Source organism: Mytilus californianus, unplaced genomic scaffold (assembly GCF_021869535.1).
Source record: "Mytilus californianus isolate M0D057914Y unplaced genomic scaffold, xbMytCali1.0.p SCAF_4, whole genome shotgun sequence".
In the NCBI taxonomy this organism is placed as follows: domain Eukaryota; kingdom Metazoa; phylum Mollusca; class Bivalvia; order Mytilida; family Mytilidae; genus Mytilus; species Mytilus californianus.
In genome coordinates, this window is record NW_026262690.1 from 103245905 (window position 1) to 103260139 (window position 14235).

The following is a 14235-nucleotide window of genomic DNA, read 5'->3' on the forward strand; positions in this document are numbered from 1 at the left end:
TACCTTGTGTCTCCGAAATTCTATCTCAATCTGCCAAGGGTGGAGAGGAGGGAAGTGGATTGTAACCCTTGGCTAGCGAAGATGTATAGGTATAAATCCCTTTTGGGTAGAGAAATCTGACTTTTGTCAGATATAATAATGTAACATGTGCTTGACCACAGGTATATTTATATTCATTAAATCTTCTGCAATAATAAGTAGACCTAATCTTGAGATGTTATTAGCCCTGACCACTGCTATATAAAAGGGTGTCTTTACAGGGATCCAGTGTGGACGAACGATGAAGGAATCTGTTGCCGAAATGTTAATAATGAACTTCACTTCTTTGAGAATAATGATTTTGGTAAGTCCCTTAAGATTCATAATGAAATAAAAAAAAACTTCGGCTTTTAATTTATAACCGTTCATTTACCGATGAACAATGCTATCTTTTTAATATCAATCATTGTTATAACAAATGTATAAGGCACATGTAAATATAATTTTGTTCGTTCATATAAATGTTGATCCAATGTTGTATAAATGTCTAAATCCTAACCATGCTAACTGCTACGTGACTCAAAAATAGGGCATTAACGAAAAAATCTCTGCAGTGATATTGGTACATGTTTCAATTTTTAACAAGTGACTAAGCTTAACAATTTGTACTGATTTAAAGAGCAGAGGACCATAGAATAAAGGTGTAAAAACTATGGAGTTATTAAATGTATGCAAAGAACTAAATTTTCCAAGAACTTATTGTGTGAAAAAAAAAAGATTTTTTTACCTCGAAAAGACACATCACAGGGGGCTTTTCAGGGGGAAGGAAAAATTACAGAAAAAACAAATCTCAATTCGTACCCCGAAAATTTAACCACAAATGTAAAAATGTCTCAGCTTCGAAACAAGCCATCATACATATCCAACTTTACAATATGGGCTGAGGAATTGAGATAAGGGCTACCATTACCACCTACCTGAAATGAATTGCGCATCTTGACCCAGCTAGCACATTGAACATCAACTCAGAAAGTCAATTTAGTACAGGCCAGCATATAATCATCTTACTTTTTAACATGTCTTATTCTTAAAGTTTTGTGTATTATTTGCCATTGGATTTTATTTAAGAATAGATTGATCAAATATAGTTTAACAAATGACTAAGTTTTGGGCATATCTCCAGAATTTTAAGTTTGTTGCAACAGTATACAAGGGCATGACTCTTCTTATACAAAAGCAGCTCACCTATTCAGAAAGACTTTGATTTGTATGTATGAAATAATTTATATATATATATATATATATATATATATATATATATAAACAAGTCTAAATTGAAAACAACGTTCAAACCTATGATTGCGTTGGATAAAAACCGCAATTTTTAAACGTGAGCATGCAAAACAAATTTCTTGTTCGAAGGGTCTAAATACAGCACAAACAACATTTTCCAAAAGACCAAAAAAGGGAAAAAGTATATTTTAACAAAACGCATTTGACTAACAGGTCGAACAACAAATGTTCTTAAACCCTGCTGACTGCCATTGGCGATTGCCAAATAAACAGATCACCGATGTAATAAATGGATCTTAATTATAAATTTAATACTAAACAGAAAACAATAAACTTGCAGAAAAGATGGTATACCGCAAACAAAAGGTGCAAAGGTTTTTGTACACCATATCCGGATTTCGACAATTAATGTCTCCTCAGTGATGTTAGGAATCGAAACGGTATTTGGAAAGCCATACAATTTACCTCAATTTAGGATAGACTCTTGAATTTTGAGGAGTCAAAATAGGATGAACGGATCATATAAACCCAAAGGCAAATATAATACAAGCCCAAACGAAAAAATATAAACAAGTCTAAATTGAAAACAACGTAATATATATATATATATATATTAACAGATAGTATTAAAACAAAGTTACACATGCAGAAAGTGTCAAGTTTTGCTTTAGCTGTGAGTGGCCCTCCATATTATGTAGCTGGTTATGTACCGGGAAGTAAGGTGAGTCTGATTCATGTTTGTAGATTTTTAATTTTCCTAGATCGATAATTCTTGATAGACATTTTTGGCCTTTGGGAGGTGATATTTTGGGGTTTTTTCTTTGCTTGAACAGACTCCTGCATGACAAAATGGGTCTCAATTCAAAAGAGAAACCAAAAGCCTGATTTATGTTAAAAGTGATCTAAAAACAAATTTGACAGAGATCAACAGCCAATGACAACCATTGAATTATAGGTTCCTGTTTTGGGACAGGTACATAAAAGATGTGGCAGGGTTAAACAATCTTAATTTACATCTTAACCAATAACATGTTTAAAAAAAACTAAAGATTAACAATTTAATTGAATTTAGTCTGCTAATTTGTTATTTTGACAATTAAAGATAATCTTATCCTCAGGATATATCCTTTCATTTAACTTATTTAATAAGTACAAGAATATCCCTTGATTATAATGCCAAAGGCAATATACATTTCTTCCTTGCAAACTGCTTATAGAGTAAAACAATTGATCATTTAAGTGCAAAATGTATATGTATATTGTAAGGTCCACATTCTGTTTGTATACCTTGTCGTATTCTATTGTACACTCTAAAATAGCATTGAAAGTTCACAATAAAGACACAGAAACAGTTTGTCTGACGTCATGTTAACAAACGTTCATTAAATGTTTAATACATTTCAAACAATTTTGGTGCAATGATGGTGAAAAGTTAATTTGCACAATTAAAAGAATGATTTTACCTGCAGTTTTGGTTTTGATATTTGCATTAAATCAATAAAAACTTTTAAATTGCTGTATTGAATATGGTCTCCATTGTTCTTGTATTATATTAGGACTAGTTGTCAAATTAGAAAATCTTAAATTTTCTGTAATAAACTGGAATATAGATAATATATGATACATGTAATTATGTATAATATTGCTTTGCTTTATTTTATTCCACTTGTTTGCAGGGACAACCTTCATTTATTAGATTATATAAATATCCTAATTTTGGTGGACAACAAGCAGCCATTGCTAATAGAAGTTTTTATAAAGCAGAGGATGTGAAGATGTTATGGAACAATGCAGGAACAGCATTATTAGCTTTAACTTCTACAGAATTATCTGATCAGTCATATTACGGTGATCAAGGATTACATTACATGAATATAAATGGTGATGCATGTCTTGTACCTAGATGTAAGTCATATTAGAGCATTAGAAGAGGTGAAATAATATAATTTGATATACATATGTGACATAGGTACACAACTCTAATAGGTGACTTGACATTGATATACATATGTGATATTCATTTTGACAATTGGTGTCTCTTCAGTGCTGCTCCAAGGCAAAAATATTTCAAAACCTAATATAAGCCTTGATGAACTGATAAAGCCAAAAAGGACCAAAAGTAAATCTAAACCTTGACAAGGAATCAGAGCTTTGCATGAGGGAGATACAATAGGTACACAACTGTAATGGGGGACTTGAGATATTAAACAGAAAGAAAAAAAGCTTAAGCCAGACGTTGATTCAGTTATTCTGTTTCAACTCATTGTTTCAACTCGCCGCAATGAACAGCAAACAGAAGCCTATTCTTATTAGGCTGATTTTCAGTGTAAAAAAAAGCATAGCACATATTTTATAAGCATTTTGGCATGACAAGTCATGTTATGATATCTAATTACCAGAGGTTGGCTGGCAACTATGACCCAAGGTGTTAATTGAGATGGCTTTTTTGTAACTTAGGGATATTTTCTTCATTGATGTGATGTCCAATATATTATTTTATTTCAGCAAAGAATGGACCTATTTATAATATTGCTTGGAGTCCAAAGTCCACAGAATTTTGTGTTGTGTATGGATGTATCCTTTTCTACTTGTAAAATGTTATTTCTTATGCATCTTTCTATGCCTTGTTATAAATGATTATATTTCAGAAAGGAGTAGGGGCATTAAGGCATTAAGGCATTAAGGCCCGGTTTTGGCCCAAGAAAATAAAATGTTTGACAACTATTTCAAATTGGCACATAATGTTTGGAAATGCATAGAGTGAAGAAATATAAATGAAAAACATAAGATTGTTTATATGATGACGTCACAGTTACGTCATAATATGTACCGTTTTCATGAAAAAGATGAAAAATGCAGAATTTGTGCAATTTTCCATCGTTATTTCTATTACGGAAAAACATCATGCGCAGCCAAGAAACATCAAAATAATTTAAGAGAAGCTTTATGATAACTATTGAAATAATCTCACCAAATATAAAGTTGTTTCTTGGGTGCGCACATACTTTGCCAATCTTGAATATACTTAGAATTTGATGAAAAACAAGGAAATTCAAGAAATTTTATAAAATATACAAATTTCTTCATGGTTTGTTGCCATGGTAGCTTGTTTAATGTGAAATTTGTTTTTATTTTCTGAAAACCTTGTACCTTAGTCTAGTTAGGACAAATTTAAGGATATGTATGATAACTTTTAAATTTGCAGTAATATTTGGGCCAAATATTGGGCTTATTGCCCCTGCTCCTTTATATACATCAATAAGAACTTCAGGTTAGTTTTCATTGGGACTGATAATAATTGAAACATTGAAAATTTGTATCATTCTGACACATCTAGTTACTGATATGTGACAGACATATGTCTTGTTATTTTAGGAAAGATGATGATTGATAAATTTGTAATACATACTTTTATTATAGTTTAATGTCTTAGTAAAAACTTACCTTCTGATAGCGTTTTCAAAAAAGTATACAATTATTAATTTGTTTTATATTTTCTTACAGTTTTTCATTGTACCAACTGAAAAAAATTGGAAGCACAAAATTCTAGAAATAGATTTGAACCAACATATTTTAGATTTTTTCTGAAAAATACTATGAGTTACAACTTAATATTTTTAAAAGTTACACTTGTTCTTAGATTTCTTAACAACTGTCAGTTATGCCCGCCAAAGCCACATTGTACAACATGAAGACAGAACCTATATTTGATTTTGGAACAGGACCAAGGAATTGCTGTTTCTACAATCCACAAGGGAACAATATCCTTGATTATTTAATAAAAACAAGACACAATTATTTGTCTGTAAATTTGTATAATATATAATTGATAAGAGGAATTACCAAAAATATTGGACAACAGACCACCCCAACCAACAACCCCTAACTCCTCTGGAGAAAAAAATGTAAAAACAAGAACAAACACCACTTTGGACAGCCTGACTTGGTACTGACACACAATGTGGTTAGGTTTAACCAGTCTTACTTCCACATAAACCTCCCTTTTTGCCTATATAGATCTCATTCATAGTCTTAAAAATGCACAATAAAACAACCTGCATATTCTATTTACCAACAAGGAGACCACAAACTTGAATAAGAAAATAAAAGACAACACACAATTTAAAAAAGAATTGAGGCAGCCTGTCGACATAATTTATGTTTTGGAAATTACAGTATTTTAATGAAAAATGTTATTGCTTATTTAAATTAAGTTAAGGTCAGTAAGTTTTATATTCAGTTGAAAGCAATTCTGGAAAAAGTCTATTATATTTTATATGAAAATAAATGGTTTTTTTCAACTTGCATTATTAATGAAAAGATGTAAATCTACAGAAATCTGGAGAACTGTTGACTTTAAATAATTATGGAAATGAAGGAATGACCATCATCATCATCATTTAGCTTGACATGTAGGTTAAATTGTTTCCTTAACTGAGACACTTTTGTGTCTGGCAGGATTTGGCAATTTAAGAGGAAATTTGGAGTTTTGGGATGTCAAACAAAAACGACAGATTACTCAAACACAGTCTCCAGATACTACAAGTTTTGAATGGTGTCCTGATGGTGAACATATACTAACATCAACTTGTTCTCCAAGACTCAGAGTAGCTAATGGGTGAGATTATCTTTCAATGTCATGGTTTATCTAATAATAAATATGAATATACAGAGATAAGAGATACATCAATGAGACAGCAATCCACAAACAAAAATAACAGAAGGACATCTAGAGAGCAACATACAGTCTAAGTATTGTATACAATATGGGTTTGGATATTTTTGAAGGCCATACTGTGACCTATAGTTTGTAAAATCCCGTCATATGGTATCTGGTAATCACGCCACATCTTCTTATTTTTTGCTAACCTGGCCCACAGGGCCAAGTGAGTTTTTCTCATCACTTTTTGTCCGTCATAGTCGTTAACTTTTACAAAAATCTTCTCCTCAGAAACTACTGGACTAAATTTAACCAAACTTAACCACAATCATTATTGAGGATATCTAGTTTAAAAAATGTGTCCGATGACCCCGCCTGCTAACCAAGATGGTCCACATGGCTAAAAATAGAACATAGCCGATGATGTATGATAGGGGTATTATGCAAATTTTGTCTATTATTTTGAAAAAAACTGTTATAAATAGAGAAAATCTGACAGAGCAAAAAAGTTCTAAATATTGAGCTCTACCAATTGTTCATTGATGTCAAAACTGTCAGGTGACTTCTTATTAGAGTTATTGCTCTTAAATGACAAATTTTACCATTTTTTTCATTTTTGCCTTTTATCTTGAAAACTATATTAGAGAGAGAGAAATTTAAGTTGCAAAAATGATCAGCAAGACAAGATCTACATTTAGTATGCATGGTCTTAATTGTCAATTGACTCCCAATTAGATTTATTGCCCATTGATGATGATTTTTACCATTTTTTTGCGTTTTTGCCTTATATCTTAAAAATTATAATAGATAGATAGAAACTTAAATGAGCAAAAATGATCAGCAAGACAAGATCTGCATTTAAGACAATATGGAGGAAATTTTCCAAACAACTCCTTATTGGAGTTATTCCCCTTTAATGACGATTTTTACCAATTTTTTTGTGTTTTGCCACATGTAGAGCAGGATCTGCTTACTCTGCTGGAGCACCTGAGATCACCCCCAGTTTTTGGTGGGGTTCGTGTTTGGTCAGTCTTTAGTTTTCTATATTGTGTTTTGTGTACTGTTGTTTGTTTGTCTTTTCTTTTTTAGCCATGGTATTGTCAGTTTATTTTCGACTTACGAGTTTGAATGTCCCTTTGGTATCTCGCCTCTCCTTTGCCTTATATGATAAAAATTATAATAGATACAACAATTATAATCAGCAAGGCAAAATCCACAAACAAGTCAAATTTTGCCGATATATTTAGTAGACTGTCATCTTCATAAGAGTGATTACCCTTAAATAAGGACTTTTTTACCCTCTTTTGTGTTTGAGCAAAAACTACAGTAGATAGAGAGAAACTAAACAGACTAAATGATCAGCAATACAAGATCAACAAAAAAGAAATTTTTGTCATGAATTCTATTCTTGTCTACAGTGTTGGAGAGAGTCCATTGTTGATTATGGATATAGACCTTGGTGAGCGACACAGGATCTTTAGAGCCTCTAGTTATATTTAGCAATAAACAGGTGTCTACAAAATGTCAAGCTGTAAATCATATTGAGTCTATAAAAGTTCGTTAATCATTGATCTTTGTGTACAAACTACTAAAATTAAGTTAACAAGTAAGGTTAGTGTAGCATCATAATTCATTGTATTTAATATTGCTCTCAAGAAACTAATATTTTATTCTTACAGCTACAGAGTTTGGCATTATACAGGTACCTTGTTGCAGCAAGTTTTGTTAGAGCAAAACCATGAATTGTGGGAAACAGCATGGCAACCAGCACCTAAAGGAGCTTACCCAGAGAGACCTATCAAATATGGTGTAGTACAAGCTCCAGTTGATGTACCTCAACCTGATGGTAAAAAGCTTTTTTAGATTCATAGCTAAATCCCCAAATCCCACTTGTAAAGAACTATAAACTAAGTAGTACTAACATGTGTTCTGGAAAATTTTATCACTGAATTTTGATTGTTTTTTGAGGTGTAGAGAGTTGCTATCATTTTTTCAGAATGTCAATACAAGTCACTACATTTTTCACAGTTTTACAATCTGGACTACATGCCATTTCACACCTGTTTTTTAATGAAAAAAAGTTGAAGAAAGATTTGATGCATGCAACAGTTCAGAATTGAAATGATTTTAATTACGAAAACAGGATTCCTTCTGTGACATTGTGTCCAACTTATTGTTATATTTGCCATTTTCTCTGCAAAAAGCTTGCTTTGTTTGTGTTTGTTAAGCATAACATTGCTTTAGGGAACAATTTTTTTAGAATATCAATAATTGAACAGGTTTCATCTTTTCTTGTTCTTTCATTCTAACAGATTGTTATTGATATATACTGTTCTCATTTGTTTAAATATCAAAATCAATTTGAAAGTACACAGGACAGGATTGTGAATGGCCAGTATTTAAATCTTAACAAGTATATGTGCCTTTTATTCATCCATTTATATGATATAATTTTGTTGACAAAGGTAATCCTTTGTGTCGTTTTGAATTTTTGCACTGACTTTCTTTTTAAAACTGAAATATATATAATTTCAGCCAAACAAAAAGCATACCGTCCACCTCAAGCAAGAGGAACAGAGGCATCAGTAAAACTACATGAATATGAAGCTGCATCAGATCCAACAAAGAAACTAAATCCTGGTGGTTAGTTCATATATTTTATTGATAAAAAAATCTGAAGCAGAATTTGTCACATAAATACTTTTCAAGTTTTTATACGCCCGTTTAAGGGACGTATTATGGTATACCGTTGTCTGTCTGTCCGTCCGTCGTCAACATGTCGGACATTAACTTAAAAAGGCTTTAACCAATTTGCATGAAACTTTAGTGAATTGTTTATATCTATTGACGTGAGCTCCCTTTCGTTTTTTATAAAATTTTGATTATACGTTTCCGAGTTATGAGGTTTTATTCATTAAAAAAAGGGGGGTTTTCCACTTTTCGGACAATAACTCATAAATGCTTTTACCAATTTGCAGGAAACTTTGGTGAATTGTTAATATCAATTGAAATGACATGAGCTCCCTTTTGATTTAAATAAATTTTAGATTGTACGTTTCCGAGTTATGGGGTTTTATTCATTATAAAAAGGGGGATTTTCCTGTTTTCAGACAATAACTCAGAAATGCTTTTACCAATTTACTAGAAACTTTGGTGAATTGTTAATATCTATTGACATGCGCTCCCTTTTTATTTTAATAGATTTTACGTTTCTGAGTAATGGGGTTTTATTCATTAAAAAAAGGGGTATTTTCCAGTTTTCGGACAATATCTCAAGAATACTTTCAGCAGTTTTCATTAAACTTTGGTGCTTGGTTTATATCTATTAAGATAACCTCCCTTTAGTATTTCATAAATTTCTTACATTGAAAAAGTTATTGTTTGTTTATAGTCTGACAACAGATTTACTAAGTATTGCGCAACAGCACAGTGTATTGCACAACAGCAAGAAATCTTTAATTGAATATAAATTCAATTCATATAACCAATTTCAAGTTCTTTGACTACATTTATTCAGAAACCTATAATATGTCAAATATTTAATTACAATCCAAATTCAGACCTATATCAAGCTTGAATATTGTGTCCATTTTATGCCCCAACTGTTCAGGGTTGGACCTCTGTGGGCGTATCCAGCTGCGCTCAGCGAAGCAGTTTATTCTTTATAATGTTATTCATATAAAAATATAAAAGAATATTAGGTACCTATTCCTTTATTGAAGAAATGAAAATTGAACCCATTCCATGTTGAATGATAGCCTGATTATAATTAAAGCAAAAATGATAATCAGAAAAATATGCACTAGCTGCATGAACAAAATATAACAACATTTTGAATCATCAATATTAATAACTAATGACATGTGGGTCAACTTTGTGACACTGGTGACTTAACAACGACTACTACTGGGGTGTTTACTGACCTATGCTATCCATGAAGGTCTTGCAGAGTTAGTAATGGCATAACAAATACTTTTACAGAAGAATCTAAAGCAGCAAGTAAAAACAAGAAGAAAAGGGAGGCAAGGAAAGCTAAGTCAGCACAGGAAGATGGTGTAAGTTATATTGATTTACTAGAGATTCATTTTATATGTAATTGATATTCTTATGATAAAAAAATCATTCTTTGATGAAAAGGTTAACATGGTTAATATTAGTATCAATACGATATATATTTTGACAAAATTGAGAAAAATTTAGGATTCAAACTTTTATTGAAATGCAATCATATTTCAAAGTTGTTTGATTTTGAAACCTATAAATATAATAGATTTTAGATAGTGTTTTAAAATAAAAATGGACTGAATTCAGCTTAGAATGCTATATACAGGTTGGTTGGAACATTTGTGTCTATTATATTACGTTTTGTTTGTATAAAATGATTTAGAATTATTATTACATGTATCAGTTGAATGTAGAATTAAAGTAAATATAATGTTGAATAACAGTCATACTCTGAAATGACATAGAACAAATTACCATTGTTGCAGTAAAATTGATCACCATGAGAATTTACTTGTTTGTTGATCCTTTCAATAAATCTGTTTCACATGTATCTATAACTTTTGATCTGAATGGATGATTGAGTTCAACTGGCAAAATACATACTTGTTTGACCAGTTACAATGCAAAATCGATACTTGTTTGACCAGTTACAATGCAAAATACATACTTGTTTGACCAGTTACAATGTAAAATACATACTTGTTTGACCAGTTACAATGCAAAATACATACATGTACTTGTTTGACCAGTTACAATGTAAAATACATACTTGTTTGACCAGTTACAATGCAAAATACATACTTGTTTGACCAGTTACAATGCAAAATACATACTTGTTTGACCAGTTACAATGCAAAATACATACTTGTTTGACCAGTTACAATGTAAAATACATACTTGTTTGACCAGTTACAATGCAAAATACATACTTGTTTGACCAGTTACAATGTAAAATACATACTTGTTTGACCAGTTACAATGCAAAATACATACTTGTTTGACCAGTTACAATGCTACTTCTGTAAACAATAACTGACAGCATTAAAATACATTTGAACTTTTTTATTTGATAGCAAGCAGAAACTGAAGCTACAGCCAGTGTTCCAGGGGGACCATCACTATCTGACTTAGGACGACCTCAATTAACTGGTGATCCAGAGGTGGACAAGAAAATTAAAAATATAAACAAAGTAGGTCTTAAGAAAATGTGTACATTTTGTAGCAACAGATAAGGGATAACCTGTTCAGAATTTCTCATGTTGATGAAAACAGCTTGGAAGTGCAATAGTTCTCTTTAGAGTTAGCACCTAAATTTGCCTTGATACTTCTTATTTTTAACAAAGGTTTCTAACAGAAATCCAGTTTAATATTGATTTGCAGTCTGGTGGATGGATGAATGGGAGGCTAGTTATTTCTGTCTATATGGAAATGAGACAGCAACCCAGCAATCACAAATAACAAAAAAATAACAAAAAACCAAAACAAAAGATATATACCGGTAGATGTCATGTCGGGTTGTAATCTTATATTAAGATACCCACCCTTAATGTTTTTGTTTCAAGGGCTATTTTATTTTATTAAACATCACTGAAGGAATATTTGCTTCTGTTGTATGCTATTTTTTTAATAAGGTGTCAATATGACAAAGTAATCCCCTCATCTCTTTGTGTCCAGATAAACTTTTACATGATAAGAAAAATATTTGAAAAAAATCAAAAGGGCAAAGCTACTAACCTTGCAATAGAGAGTTTATGTGTTATTATTGAATACAGTGGAGTAGAATGTAATGAATAAAATTTAATACCAATTTCTCTTAATTCATTGGTTTTGATTTTTTTTTCATTAGAAATTAGCTGCAATACAAAAACTCAAGGAACAACAACAGGCAGGAAAACAACTTGAAAAAAATCAGGTAAATATAATAAAATCAAGCCAGTTCCCTGGAACTTTGCAGGAAGATTGTAAATATGTTGAAATTGTGCATCTGCTATTATGGAATAGTTTGAGGAATTTTTCTCATTTTCCAGAACTTGGTCATTTGCTATAACTTGGTCATTTTCCATTTGAGACTTTGACTTAATTTTAATTGTGTCCAGGGAACACAGTTGTCGTCCTTTGATTTCCATTGTCTACAAATATGGTCCCTTGTGTAGTGATAGTGTATAACCTTGAAATTTTTTCATATACCTTCACAATTTATTTCCTCCTGTTTTAATGTCTCAAATAGCAAGTAGGGGGATAAAATTATATTGTAAAAAATTTTTTGGTCATTAACTCTCAAGTAAAGAAGTGATTTGGTCCAGTTGAAAAAAGGCCAAAATTATGTATGTCTGAAGCTGTCAAACTGAATTCATGGGCTTAACATAAAATTTTCTATATTTTGAGTCAGAGCTGATGAATTTTTCTATGATTTTGATACAATATGTCATAAAAGTAGTATACCATACTGTAAAAATATTATTGAGAAAGCACAGGTGCGTTTTTTTTAATTTGTATTTATGATCTATAAGAAATGCACTACAAAATATCTCTGTTCTCAAGGCATTTTGTTGTAAAAAAGTTATGGTCCTTTATTGATTTGAAAATGAAACTTTTATGTTGTATTGTGCAATAATTTATGAAACCTTCATTCAAATGCTTTTTCCATTTTAATATGTTGTTACCAATGACAAAATTGAGGTCAAGTTTGATGATTGATGATAACTTACTTTACAACTGTTTAACCAATGCTTTTCAATATGGCTGGCTTAATAATTTGTTTTGGTAACCATAATAGACTAATACATTGTAATAGTGGTAAATGTTTTACTGATCCTGCTGCAGTCATATCATGCTGCACCAAATCGAAGTCCCTTGTTTAATAAAATGTCCTATTGTTTTCTTTACAGTTGGACAAATTAAAGACAGAAGAATCTCTGCTAAAGGAACTGAAAGATCTAAAAATAACTTAAATAGTTCACTGCACATTTTCAATGAATTGTTTTACTCTACAGCAGATATCAGATTTAATATTTTGTTGCATGTAATTTACCTTGTTTAAAACTGAATAGATAAGTGTTCAGGTTTGTGAGTTGGTTTTATAAGAGAAAAGACAGAGACAATCTTTAATTTAATAGTTTCAAGTCTTTGAATAACTTGTCTGTCTACTGGATAATAAGGTGCATTTTCAAATTATTTTGTTTTATCTTAAAATGGCAAATAATCCAGACTTGTATTGCATAAATTGATTATGGAGTTCATGTTAAAACTGTTATGTTCAGAAAGATTATTAATATTATCAGAATATTTTGTTTTGAGTGATTTTTGTAATTTTACTTTATTTGCTCAATTAGCTAATGTTTCAAAACGTATGGCATGTTAAAATTTTAATTTGAATACATGAGTAGAAAATGTCCTGCTCTCTTAATTTGTATCAGGATTGAAGGTATATTACAGTTATACTATTGTAAGGATTTCATATGATTCTCTAAGATACATTGTATTAAATTCCATGGAATGCTAATGTTTTGTGCAACACCAACCAAATTTTAATAAGTTCCACAGAACATTATAACCTTCCACAGTAGTAAAAAAGGATTATTAATGTTATGATTATTGATACTAAATTTTCAAAATTCTTTGTTCATTTACTTTTAAAATAGTTCAATCATGTCAAATTAAAAAATCTCAATAAATTGGTCACTATTATACATGTATACACTATTAAAGATCTACAAAGCTTTCTGTTAGTCTACTAGTACTAAAAGCTGTGATATATAAACTTGTCAGTAAACTAAGTATTTAAATTATTGCTTTGTTATTGAAAGAAAAAAGGTTTGTTCAAACAGTTTGTTTTGTCTGTTTATTCATATTTATGAAAAATACAAATGCAACAATTTGCCAGTGTTTTCATTTAAAGCCATTTAAGTAACTGTTGTACCCACACATTATGTGACTTATTTTGTGCCTTAAATAAAACTAGAAAATTTTATATGGCTGTTAAATCTTTTGCAAATACAAAATGTAGCTTGTTGTTTTCACCTCATGGAAGTTTAATAAAGACAAGCAGTTTCAGCAATGACATTTTTCAACAGGCTTTGAACATAAAAACAAGATAATCAAAAACGATAAGTTAAAGATATTTTTTTTGTCATATAGCTCTTCATCTGTTTCGGTTCTTATACAATCTCCGCTTTGAGCGTTCCTTATGAAGGTAAATCCACTCCCCAAAGGTATCATCAGATCAGTAGTCAGTACCTTGGTACTGATATGATTTATAACAAACCTTTCTAAAAATTTTCCATTTATAAATTTTGAAA

General features: G+C 30.9%; 1 protein-coding gene across 2 annotated transcripts in view; it reads left to right on the forward strand.

The window, feature by feature from the left end:
- LOC127738934 (eukaryotic translation initiation factor 2A-like) overlaps positions 1–13814 on the forward strand; it is a 34338-nt gene extending 20524 nt beyond the window's left edge. For both annotated transcript variants that reach the window (XM_052250432.1, XM_052250431.1), the window contains exons 6-17: positions 261–343; positions 1893–1993; positions 2949–3177; positions 3778–3846; positions 4932–5033; positions 5716–5890; positions 7612–7778; positions 8468–8575; positions 9914–9987; positions 11011–11127; positions 11784–11849; positions 12826–13814. In XM_052250432.1, coding sequence (XP_052106392.1) covers positions 261–343; positions 1893–1993; positions 2949–3177; positions 3778–3846; positions 4932–5033; positions 5716–5890; positions 7612–7778; positions 8468–8575; positions 9914–9987; positions 11011–11127; positions 11784–11849; positions 12826–12888 — 1354 coding nt within the window. In that variant the 3' untranslated portion in view covers positions 12889–13814. The remainder of the gene's footprint in view (positions 1–260; positions 344–1892; positions 1994–2948; positions 3178–3777; positions 3847–4931; positions 5034–5715; positions 5891–7611; positions 7779–8467; positions 8576–9913; positions 9988–11010; positions 11128–11783; positions 11850–12825) is intronic.
- The last annotated feature ends 421 nt before the right edge of the window (positions 13815–14235 follow it).